General features: G+C 38.9%; 1 protein-coding gene across 3 annotated transcripts in view; it reads right to left on the reverse strand.

Annotated features, from left to right (window-relative positions):
- Positions 1-275: 275 nt before the first annotated feature.
- The window catches only part of SLX4IP (SLX4 interacting protein), a 77,829-nt gene continuing 64,882 nt past the window's right edge, over positions 276-13,222 (reverse strand). For all 3 annotated transcript variants that reach the window (XM_075749772.1, XM_075749770.1, XM_075749771.1), the window contains 2 exons: positions 3,612-3,721; positions 276-2,102 (listed from right to left, as the gene is read on the reverse strand). In XM_075749772.1, coding sequence (XP_075605887.1) covers positions 1,286-2,102; positions 3,612-3,721 — 927 coding nt within the window. In that variant the 3' untranslated portion in view covers positions 276-1,285. The remainder of the gene's footprint in view (positions 2,103-3,611; positions 3,722-13,222) is intronic.

A 13,222-nucleotide genomic window follows, 5' to 3' on the forward strand; every position in this document is an offset into this window, starting at 1 on the left:
AAAGGGAAACGTCTTCTAGCAGGCGTGCAGAATCTTTTTGATTTATCGCAAAAGCAGAAGTTGTTTATAGCAGAAAGATGCTGTTCAATTGACAGCGTCTTGCTGTCAACTGCCGAGCTGGTAACTCTCCTAAGGACTTGCATTACGCTACTAACTCTAATGCTTATGGATGTGAGTCGTCTTATTAACCTAAATGAGGATATCTGCAGTTGTAAGTATATGTCAGTAAGATTTTTTCAAAATTGCTCCACAGAAAATGTCTGTGGTCACGCTGATTTTGAGAGTGATGAAAGAAAATGGCTTATAATTTTATTTTAAACATTTTAAAAAGATAAGCATGAAATAAAAAGTTACATTTCCTGAACGCATTAGCATACAAGTTACAAAAGCAGTATTAAAAAGCACTGTACAATTAATAATTACCTCTATCTTAAAATAACAAATAACTCTGGTATCGCTAACACCTGAAAACCAGCATGATGTCCTTGCAAGGACAAACAAAGCCTGATTTTGAAACGGGAATGCATGAAGATGCATATGCATGTGTGCGTATGAACTTTTCCCAACAGCAATGTTTGCACATCCAGGTGACTGCACGTATAAAACCAACCTTCATTTTTCCAAAGCCTGGACGTGCGATCACTTGTATCCGCAACTCGGGTTAGAAATATGTGTTCATATCAAAACTTGCACAAGTGCAAACTATAGTTATTTTGAACGCCCGCTGGAAAGGTGAGCCTTAAATTATCAGCAACATTCAATTCTGGTTAAAGATTTATTTGAAATAACCTCAATTTGCCTTACTGTTATAAAGATCATGTGAATAAACCATAAACTTCCTAACACAGAGAAAGGATTAATTTTTACTAAAATAAACTATGCATTCAGCAACAAGCAAAACACTGAATAACCGCAGCTGCTAACAGATCACAAAAGTGGTTTTAACTTTTGCTGTCACCAGCTGATACAACTTTAATAGTATTAAAACATACGTTGATCTAAAATTTTGCTTAGTAAATATTATAAGAGATTTTTCTTTCTATAAATACTACACTGGTTTGTACAATATTTATGCTTAATTCCTAAAGATTTAAAAGAATTCTCTTCAATTACAGTTCCAAACGACTAAGATACTTTGTTAACTAAATTGTCTTTAAAAAGTTTTATCTAATTTTGACTTTGTATTTTTGTTATTGCTTATTATTTTGAATTGCTTCCTACTTTTTGCATATGCTTTCCAGACACAAATTCATCCACCCATGCCATCACCGTAATATTTCAGACTTTATGACTTCTTAAGCCTTCGCAGTTTTAACTTCCTGAGACCACTTTCAACTTCTTTTTTTCTTTTTTGGATAAGCTTCTCCGAAGACACAGGCTGCAGTTCTGAACAAGATGATGGCATCAGAGGCAATTCTTCAGTGGTTGCGCTTGGTTCATTTTGGCTTGTCTGCACTATATTGTTCCTCACAGAAAGAGGCCGGGAGAGGTTTTTTCTCAAAGTTAGTGACTCCTCATCAGAAAGAGTCTTTGTCACGTCTTGTTCAGAAGACAACTTGGAATTCAGTGGGGTCTTCTCCTCCAGGAAGGGACCTAAACAATCATCGTCACACTTACTCATTTCTGAACTGCCAGGAATTAGAGCAGTCCCTTCAGAGGATACTTTCTTGAAATCCTCCAGCTTTTCTTCTGAACTACAGCTCTTTTGTTGAGCCTGTGTTTTGGTCACTTTTTGACTTTGTTTTGGACCTCGCAGTGCTGACTCAGAGCTACAAAGGAGGTTGTCGCTTAGAAGACTTGACTTCAACCGCTCCACAGAGTGAGATTTTTGCTGGCTGCTAACATCATCTGGCTGTCTCCGATTAACATAATTTTCCAGCTCTAAACCAGGAAGCTCGAAGCTGCTCTCAGCTGTATTTATGCCGTCCTTTAGCTGTCCTGTACTCCTACATTTCGCTTCAACTTGAGGACTGAGAGAAGTTTGACAGTCATTCTTTCTGTTCCCTCTCTGCGAGTCCACTGAGCCAAGACACACTTTCTTGGAGTCCTTGCTGATTGGGGGTTTGCTCGTGCTACTTTTCTTTGTTTTTGTCCTTTTCACACTGCAATAAGAAGGAATTTTGATTTTAAATTCAAAAAAGAATCTTAACAGCCTCAATCTGCCCTTCTTACAAACTCTGAAGCACCATTAGGGCAACCCTTTTTTTGAACGTGGTAAAAACCCCTGTATATCATCTTGACAAGCAGTACTGTTTGTCTGGTGTGGATAATATCAAGTGTTATCCATCTGATTTTCCACTGCACTAGGGGAACCCTATTTATTAATGACTAAGCCATGAAGGAGTTCACATTCTATTCCAAGAGGCAGAACTGGATTCATTACAGATGTTAAAGGTCAACACTGCATAAGTATATTAAATTCCTTCCCAAACTGGCTAGATAAAATAGTTATTTCATAAGTGCCTAAATGATTTCAAACCATTCCCATATATTCACATGCATAATGTATATCAGAGGAATTGGGGGGGGGGGGGGGGGCAGGCAAGGAGAGGCAGTGTGCACATCTCTGTGTGAGAGTTTCTAATCTCTGTTTTAGAATGTTCCTCTGGAATTTTTCCCAGGACATTTCAAAGCATTACTTTAAAGTTAACCACTACTCATCTAGTATCAAGCCCGTTCATCTGGGAAGGACTTAGGTAACGCAAGTAGATGATATTCTAAAAGGAATTATACAGGAAAATGGGATCACAAGGGACGTGATGGAGTGTCAGTACATAAACACTCCTCACCTACAAATCTAGACTTCACATAGGCTGTAAGATGAACTTTATGCACAAATACTGAAGCTGCGTATTGAAGATTTTGAGCCTAAAGATATTACTGTAGATCGTCCCATGCTGAGACCGCTTTTTGCTGCTGCTGCCGAGCAGTTCCCAGGTCGGCATATCTAACTCTTCAGCAAGAGGGCCCTTCCAAAATAGGCAGAGCTGGCATACCTCCAAATCTAATCTCATTTCTAAAGACAACACAGATGAGACAACACGGGTAAAAAGAAAAGTTGCAAGAGTTCACAGCAAATCCCTGATTCCACAGTTGATCTGGGGCTACTGGCAGCTTGTGCAAGTAAGAATGGCATCCTGGTACAGCAGAGGACCACTAAAACGTGCAGCTGACCAACTAACCCTCCCCATCCCCTACACCAGGGACACTCTTTACCTGTGACCAAAGATCCAGATTAATATCGCGGTACGCTGCAGACTCTCAAAATGAACAAAAAAATATGTTTGCAAAGTGTTTTTCACCAGATTCAAACATCAGATATTTATTTTGGCTCAGAGCTTCATTCAAGGAAAAAACACCCTGTTTTGATTCTGCCTAGTGCTATGTGAGATATCTATGTGGGTTGTAATAGCTTTTTTCAGGCTGTACAAAACAACAACGATCATTTTATGTGTTTATCCACACTAGAGTAGTAGTCTCTTAGTAATTTAAAACAATACTTTGTAAAGGAGTTTATGTTATTTGAAATTGCGTTACATCAGCTAGATTCTATTTACACCCAAATTTTACCAAATTATAAATTTAACACCTTAGAAAGAATAGTGACATACATTTCTTTCAAGATGTCTTGCTTTATCTGCTCATCTAGACTAATCTGAAGCTGCTTCTTCTCAGCAGACTCAGTAAAATACTCAGACGTCCCACTGGAAAGTTCTTCTTTCTGCTCCAAAAGAAAATACAGGTTTAAAACATGACACATCAAGCTATGATTATTCAACATAAAACTCCATTTCTAATACTAAGACTTACAGATGTTCTTCATTATTTTGATCTGAGCAGTCTAAGAGAAACAGAATTATTTTTAATCTTTTAATATTTGGTAGTCTAGTCAGTTCCCTCCCCTTTCAGACTCCCAACAAACATATTTTTTTATGCTAAAATATACCGCAAACAAACAAGACTGCAATGTAAAGGACATAGCTTTCCAAACCGTCTGAGGAAACTGTTGGCAAATATTTGACATCTTTGTGGCTCAAACTGTGACAAATGCCAGGAATGTCTCTTGCAGACAGGAGCATGTTTGTCAGTTTTTTTTTTCCTGAAGAGACTGACTGGCGCAGTGGTCTATACACTTACTCTCAGAAGAATTCCCATAATTTTCCATACTTTGAAAAAAATATACAGAGTGTTATTTGCTCATTTAAGAAGGCAAGGGTTAAAACTTTTAATACTAACATTCAAGCGCTCGCAGCTTGTAGTGGTTGGCTACTACAGGACAACAGGGGAATTCTTTCTGGTCTCAGCTAACAGCAGCACCATGGTTTTACATAATATGAGATTGGGGCGAGAGGGAGGGAAGGAAAATGCTCTTTTTCTTCAAGCTGTGAGCATTTCCTTTCACAATGAAACAATCTCAATGAGAGAAGGGCCATTTGCTGACTTACTACTAACTACCACATACTTCAAAAAAGTTTTATCTCTGAGGCTATGGAGAAGAGGGGAAAAAATGTGGCAAAGTCAAGAAGAGAAGAGGCTTTGTGCATCTCCTTTTCTTTTATACCACTTCTCTTCATCAGCCTGCACGATACAACTTCCGACTGGGGCTCATCAAGCGTAGGGAGTGCTTATTTAGACCATTTTCTTGCTCCACACAGTAAAGCTAGGCAGTACAAAAGAACTGAAGGAGGTAGAGAAAGACTGCGGAGGCACAAGGCCAAAGCGTGTACATGACCACTGCCTGAAACACCCCTCAGGAGCCTGTCACTTATAGGGGATTAAGCCCAAGCCCTGCCCATTTTTATTTCAATTTGAAAGGAGAAGGGGTAAACCTCACCGCTCTTTCCAGAAGAATAAGCCAGTGAAAACAACTTCCTGTTTTGTAAGCAGAAAATGGGTAGTCAGGCAAAGAAATAAAGCCATTTCCACAATTTAAAAAACTACAGCTGTTTTGAGCCTTCCTTTCAGAGGCAAATTACGCAAACATGTTTGTGTGTATTGATAGATGCATGAAGTTCTGTCCACTAATGCTGCAACATGTGTGTTTACAGCAGGCAGAAAACACATGGGACATACAGGCAATGTGATTTAAGCCTCAGAAATCAAGCCTAACTAGTTTAATCTGAAGGATTAATTGCTGCTTCTATTCTTGTTAGAGGTATGGACTCCCCTAATTTGACTAAATATGTTTTCATATTTTGTAAACTATTAAAGAAGGGAATATTATTAAGATACTCAAGAGCTTAGCTAATTTTAAGAGAAGACGCAAAGAGTAAAGTCTTTAGAAATTAGTCTGTCTTCCAGTAACATTCACACAACTCTGACTGAAGGATCTTGCACAATCATTCTGCATCAAAGCAGCTGGAGCGCACTCTTTCTTAGCCAGAGAGCAGAAGCGCAAGCAGCAGCATTTGAACTTTCCTTATTCTGCTTTATGGTTAAGGCTAATTCTACTAAATCTTCTTCAGTCCTCAGCTGAGGACATCAACACAGCACACTGGGTGAGGAGCGCCAGTCTGTTAAGGTAGTTCCTGTAGACGTGGTAAAGAATGGGTGGAAAGGAGCACTGTGTATAAAATCCAGAGGAGGGCTGGGGACAGTTCCCATCCACACGTACTCACTACTGCAGATAAGCAATAACCCTCAGTTCTAACTTGCATGTGATTGTGAACAGTGCACGATCATTGCCTGGAGCGTACCATCACGCCAGGGTGTGAAGAACAGACCCTGGAGAGAGGCAGAGATGACGAAGCCACGTCGCTCGTGAGTTGAGTCAGCCTGGAGTTAATGGTCCAGAGTTGAAGGGCTAACAGATTCCCTCACTATGCTGTCGTCAACCTTTTATTTTGTTTTCTAATAACTTATCACATAAAGCAGTGACAGAAAAGGGTTAAGGCATTAAAAAAATTAAAAATCAAAATGATTTATATGTGAAACACTTCTGAACATGCCCTCTAAGTACAGTAGATTTTCCCCTTGGAACCACACCCTGTAAGTGCTGTATTTTGAGAGCTGAACAATTAACATAAGGCATATGAGTCAGTCTTTGAAAGACTCTGTGGGAACCAGAGAGCCTTTTGCTATTAGGAGTGATGTAAACTCCCTAAGGCTGGAATAAGTCCACAATAGAAGTCAGAGAGAGTCATAAATAACAACAATGGGCACTCCATATACTACTAAGACACTCAGCCATTATTGGTGATACTTCCTTTATTTTCTTTATTAGACTTAATAATTTTAGTTAATTAAAAAAAATAAAAAACACTGTCTGTTTTGAGAATACTATTTATTTCCTATGGGAACTTCAGGACTTGTTAAAGAAAGAAAAAAAGCTAATCTGCTCTCATCCTGTCTAGTAATCCCAAATTCCTTTTAGGCAGTGAAATAATTAAAGAAAAATATTCCAGGCATAAAAAGGAGGACAGCAGAAGCAGACATCATATAAACAATGACACCATGACAGAGAAAAACGTCAAAGCACCGCCAGACTTGTGACTTGACTTTGAAAGAGCTGCAGGGAGTGGGATTGCTGCTAACAAATTAAAACCACATTTCTTGGCAAATTGTTAAAGACAGACATATTTACATTTGTATAGAGACTGGGTGGGCACAAAAGATTAAAATACTTCTTTAGCCCTTGAACTGCCAAGTTCTATTAGAAATATGTGCTCTTAAAATCCTCGGGTAAGCCTGCTCCTTTTTGTCACTAAAACTCAGCAAAGAAGAGCCTGTAGAAATGAAGCTTACAAAATCTTACTATCCTACCTGCTCATAATACTAGCCTCTCAAAACCTGATTTTAAGATCCTTAATACTTATCCAAAGAAATGTCTGGGGAAAAAACCCTCTATTAAGACCTACAGAGAAACATGCCTGTTAGGCACACAATATACTCACTTTAAGGCTTATCAAATTGAAAATTCATTCTTTTACTATCTTACTCAACTTACTATCTCACTCAAAATGAAAAAGAAACCCTCCAAAATGTAAATGTGGTGCCTGCCACGTGCAGCTCTCTCCAGGACAGCCCAGTTCAGCAGTACAGCATTAAATACCTGTAAAAGAACTACTCATGGATGTGCACTTGTGAAGGATCTTCACAACTCATTATCCTAAAGAAGAGTGAAAGGTTTGGCCTTTTCAGCCTGATAAGAATACTCGTACAAATACTGATTTTTTTAATTTTTTTTTTTTTTCAGTCTAGGGTTTGGGATGCTGGCTGAAAGAAAAATACCTGAAGTGAACAATGCTGCCCCCCTTTTCCCACCTCTTGTTTGGTTTCATACTTTCTAGTTGTCTCCTACTATGCTCAAGATAACAGTTGCACATGCATAAGTATCAATAAAGTGACACTAAGGGATAATTAAATTTTGTGTCTGGTTAACAAAAAAACATAATTAGAACCAGACACTATTTCTGAATTGCATTTATCAATGTAGCTCAACTTGCTCATCAGAAATACTTAATAGAAAACATCAGTGGGTCCAATAAATCAAATTTAGTATCAGAGTGGCATAGGAGAAGGGACTCTCAGTATAATAATGTAGACAAAGCAATGAAATAAAGTATTATCCCAGGCACACACAAGTGAATAAAATTAAAATTAGTAAACCAAATCAGACAGAAACAGTTACTTAGGGGAGCTTTATGTGAGCTTGCAATTGCATGGTTTCTCTTAACGTTCCTCTAAGCAGTTATCATGAGCTCAACCATTTAAGATAAGCTTCAGGTTTCAGAACTGTTCTAACAGATGACTGGCAGATCAGAGAAGTCGGTCAGGATAAAACAGAAAAGGGCTCCTAAAGCGAGAGAGGAGGCTTGTCAGTGAAGGATGAATCAGACACTATAATCTAACTGATAGAAAACTGACAGACACAGGACTTTGGGTCTAGTAGTCTGCCCTCTCCCATCCCACATGAAGGAAGAGCTTCCTGCGATTTCACGATGCAAATTCTTCAGCGTTCCCAATGTAGTGATGCATCTGTCCTAGCAATTCTACTTATGAACTCCAACCACATCATAAAACATTCATAGAAGTTTTCCAAGTACAGAAATGGGTATTATTCTCAACCTGAAATGCAGTTCCTCAGCTGGGCTTGCAGAATGTTGCTCTACATTTTAAAATGGACTGTCCTGCTCTATATGTCAGTTCCAGCAAAAAACATTAAGGATCATTCCATGCTACACATGGGAGTACTGATTCTTCATTTGAAATAGGTATTTTTTAAGGAATGCTGGTGGTTTTAAAAAATGCATTCTTTTCAAGACTGAAATTGGAGAAACAACCAGAGAAAACTGCGTCTCTCCAGTGAGGAGCAGAACTACCCATGGCTTAGTATAGAAAGCAAAATTTAACTCCTGGATCAAAACAGTCTTCATTATCTACTACCAAAATTAATTTTGATTTGACACCATGGATCTTAACTATTAAGTTTTTGCTTCTCTAGAGTCCCTATGGTCTGTACTATTTAGTCCAAGAGTTGGCCCAATCTGTTACAAGCCCCTGTGATACACATTCCACTTTCTCAAAATACAAGGTGTGAACCCGGGTTTCTTACTCAATACGTAAGTCCTGGCAATTCCAAACACTCCAAAGGTCCCCAGAGCATCATCAGATTAGCTCAAAGCATATGACTTCTATGAGGAAAATGCCTTCTTGCTTTTGAACTCTTTTGTCTAGATTTTAATAGTATTGTACATATAGCAGGAATCCCAGACTATTCTGAATGTAGGAAATTCAGAGTTCCCTAAATTTGCATTTGAACACTTGCTAGATAACAGAAAACAGAGAAATCCCAATAAGCTGTAAATGGCATAAGACTAATAAAAATGTGATACTTCATAAAACCCCTAAAGTTGCAGGGAGGCCTTTTTAAAAATTGATATACAACTGTAACACAGCTAGCAAGAACATACATAACACTTTTTAAAGCCACAGAAGGTGCTCCTGAAACAAACGATTTATTTACATACTGAGAAGCACGTGATACATGCTGCGTGTATTTGCTTGAAGGCAAAAAGCGTTAAAATTAATGTTAAGTAATTGAGCTATTAATCATTCTGATTTTATACACTGATGCTACAAGACTCAGATTCTATCTTCACAGAAAGTGTCCACTGATAAGAAACAAGAGGAAAAGGCAATAGCTTTTCGACCAAAGTAACTTCTCTCAGTGACACTGAAGAAAAGTGTAAAGCATATTAATGCTGATTTTTTTTTTTTTAAGAAAACCAATGTCTTAGTATCCTCAGAGCTAGCCTTTTCCATCAATTTTAAGGGTCCTCCCTTCAGTAGTTATGAAAAAGGACACGCATGCAAGATAGACCTGTATTATTTTGTAAAAAAGTCTTTAAAGCATAAGAAGATAGGATTTTATGTGGAGCTCGACCCCTTTCTCCAGCCTACAAACCATGAGGGAAGGAATCAACTACTCAATCATCATGAGTACCTGGAAAAGCAAGGCATTCCTGTAATCCTCTACTACAGCTTTTAACAGTCTGACATGAGGATCCTCCATCTGCCTACCAAATCTAAACGGTATATCAGAGTCAACCAGTACAGATATCTAAACAACTATCAGTAATAATTCAAGTAAACTTTGTATTTATCCTTCCAGATATAGCATGGGTTATATGACGTAACAGAATATTAATTAGCATACATGATGTCTACAACATGATTCATGTGATTCTGCCCCTCTGCTCCGCTCTTGTGAGACCCCACCTGGAGTACTGCGTCCAGCTCTGGGGGCCCCAGTACAGGAGAGACATGGAGCTGTTGGAGAGAGTCCAGACGAGGCCACGAAGCTGATCAGAGGGCTGGAGCACCTCTCCTATGAGGACAGGCTGAGAGAGTTGGGATTGTTCAGCCTGGAGAAAAGAAGGCTCTGGGGAGATCTAATTGCGGCTTACCAGTACCTGAAGGGGCCCACAGGAAAGATGGAGAGGGACTGTTTATCAGGGAGTGTAGAGACAGGACAAGGGGGAATGGGTTTAAGCTGAAGGAGGGTCGATTTAGATTAGATGTTAGAAAGAAATTCTTTACTGTTAGAATGGTGAGGCACTGGCACAGGCTGCCCAGAGAAGCTGTGGATGCCCCATCCCTGGAAGTGTTCAAGGCCAGGCTGGATGGGGCTTTGGGCAACACGGTCTAGTGGAGGGTGTCCCTGCCCGCAGCAGGAGGGTTGGAACTAGATGATCTCTGAGGTCCCTTCCAACCCAAACCATTCTATGATTCTATGATATAATTTAAAACTTCAATTCTTACAGAAAAAAAATCTGGAAAAGAATTTTAAAACCCAACTGTTCTCTTTATACAATAGTGTTTAACAACTGTACGAGCTCTTAGAAAGAATAACATACTCTTCATCTTGCTGGATATACGGAAGCAAAATATGTAAAACAGGCAAAACTGCACAGCCCAGGAGATAATTACTGTTCAACAATTTAGTCAATGTTTTAGCCTGGTTTCCAAAACAAACACCACCACCACCACAGCCCCCAGGATTTCTGAGCTCACACTAGGGATTTGTCCCTCTAAATAATTTCAAATCATTACAAATTGTTCAAAAATCCTTCCGTGAACTTTACCATCACATATTTCAGCTTACTGTTCAGTCAAGTTATGAAATTCCTATTAGTTGTAACACATTTCTGCCAAAGGCTGAGGAACAGATTGCTCTTTAAAACAATTTTAAAAAAAAATCTGTCAAATATTCTTTGCCCAACAGGAATACAGAGAATTATTATAAAAAACTGAAGTAATTTAAACCTTTTAAAGTCCTAGAGTCGTCAAAATCTCACAGATGCACATCAGCTAAATAAAAACTTTAGCTCACTGTAGCTTTAAACACTGTCACTGCAGCCTTCCCACCCTGCACCTTTGTTGCAGGTGCCCGTCCTCTCAAAGTCTGCAGAGAGGAAAGAACATCCATTCAGTGCAAAGTCCAGAATCTTAGCTCAAATCCGCATTAACCACCAGCATAAGCTGTGACAGCAACAGAGTGAGAGGGGAGAGGAAAATGAGGGAGGTGAAAGGATGATGACAGATGATAATATCTTAAATAACCACAAGGCTTTGACAAATGAGATCTTGTGAACGCTGCTAAGTAGTTACATTTAAATCAACTGGAGCACTCATATAAGCAGTAACTACCAAAATCAGTAAAAGATTATTCAATTTGTCCCTACTTTTTGAAGATTGCTTCATATGGAAATAATTTTATGTGCTTAATCATTTATATTGCAGTTACAGAACCTTTTGTGTTTCTGCTATCCTTCACTTGGATTTTGCACAATGAGAGGTACATTATCACTTATTGAAGATGTATTCAACTATTGGCTTTAAGACAATTTAAGTCTTACTTTTTATTTCATTCCATATATACTCTAATACTCTGTCTGCTCTTCAGATAAATAATGCTATGGGAGAAAGATTTTTAGATCAGTTCCTTGTTGTAATATCTTGGCCTTTTTCCAGAGATTGTACAGTTAATTCACTCAGCATTATGCATGAACACTGTAATTGCTCTTTTCAGTAAAAATACTGGGTATTTATCAACAGCTGATTTTCATTTACAGTCCTAGTGCCCCTCTACCCATCTCTATGAGGTTACTCCAGTCTTGACTAATTGAAATAATTGTGTCTGATTTCATTTCATCATTTGTCTACTTCTCTGGATCATTACTTTAAAAAACAGCAGACATCTATTAGGCTTTTGCCATGCAGAAAATAAATCAGTTTGTAAGCTATAAGAAGAAACTAAGACAAGTTCAGACAAATCTCACTTAGGCAATTCACCGCATTACCACTCTCAGGTGTCCTCCCCTCCCCTTTTGCAGGAGGTTCCTACCCCACTGCAAGGTTGGCAGAAGGGAGCACACACACACGCCCCAGCTGCTCCCACCCACAATTCAATGCACTAGCTTAAAAACCAGAGAAGTTTGGTTTGCATGAATCCACTAGACAATGATACACAGCAAGATGAGATGCGGGCACACAGCCCTTTTGGCAAACTCTGCTATAGGAGTGGTAATCTCCAAGGAGAGGAGGCAGACAGCTGGGACAAAAGGGAATATTGTAAAACTGCTGAAGCGTTGTTCTTTATGACCAAGTCAAAGACATTAGTATCATTACTTCGTGATGTAGTTTCTCAGAGAGAACAGTCTTATGATTCAAGCTAATTTAAAGCTATCCTGACACTGAAAGGGAAATCTCACCCTTACCCAATATATGGTCCTGCCAAGTCTCTGTATCAACATAGCACTTACACAGCCACACAGTGAGAGTCTCACCTAAGTCATCCAGCTGAAAGCTAACCATGCAAACAACAAAAAAACCAAACTCAAAACAAAAAAATCAAACACCCTTGTTTTCAGAGGGATCAATGAATTAACCCAGCTCCCCACAATGACAGACACTGAGGACAAGAATCCATGGCTAAGAGATGAGAAGGCAGGAGGGACTGCATGTTTCAGTATAATTAGCCTTGCATCAGCTTGAGCAGAACATGAAGGATGAGTAGAAAAAAAAACTGACAAAGCTATGTCAAAAGGGAAAACTCACCCAAGAGAAAAGCAGTTCCTTAATCTGTTCCACTATGTGGTACATGGAGATGGTTCATTAGTCTGCAGTTTCCCTTCCTTCTATCTTTTTGAAAAAAAATAGTGAACTCTCCTGATACAGTTAGCAAACTACAGCTTAATATTAAGTTGTTTTCCTCTAGCTATGTTTCCTATAATGACTGAAAAGAATTAAGCACATTATGTGAAGACACATGAAAACTAGGTTTTATGAAATTTAAAAAAGGATAACGAGATCAGAACCCATCAACAAGACAAGTATTACAACAAATGTAACATTAATATGTGTTTTGGATGTTACTTCCAAATGAGGGTAACTATCAGCTGCTACCTAAAGGAGTGGTCCTCCTCTCTTCATCCAAACCCTGGCTGCGTGCTCCTGCAACATTTTTTATGCCACAATAGGCATCTGTGTGGGTACATGACGAGTTGGTTCAGTGAATTGACGTGACAGGAAACGAATACTCCAGCAAAAAAGAGAGAAGCTTCACAAATAAATCATTTTCTGCTGGATCAAGTCAATGAACTAATTCATTCCCAACTGAAGAATCACTTGGTCCATTGTAACCAGAAAGGAAAGGAGTATGTAGCTGGAACTAGAAGGGACGTGGGCTGACCTTTTCAGTGGTAGCCCACTATTATAG

Source organism: Balearica regulorum, chromosome 3 (assembly GCF_011004875.1).
Source record: "Balearica regulorum gibbericeps isolate bBalReg1 chromosome 3, bBalReg1.pri, whole genome shotgun sequence".
Taxonomy (NCBI): Eukaryota; Metazoa; Chordata; class Aves; order Gruiformes; family Gruidae; genus Balearica; species Balearica regulorum.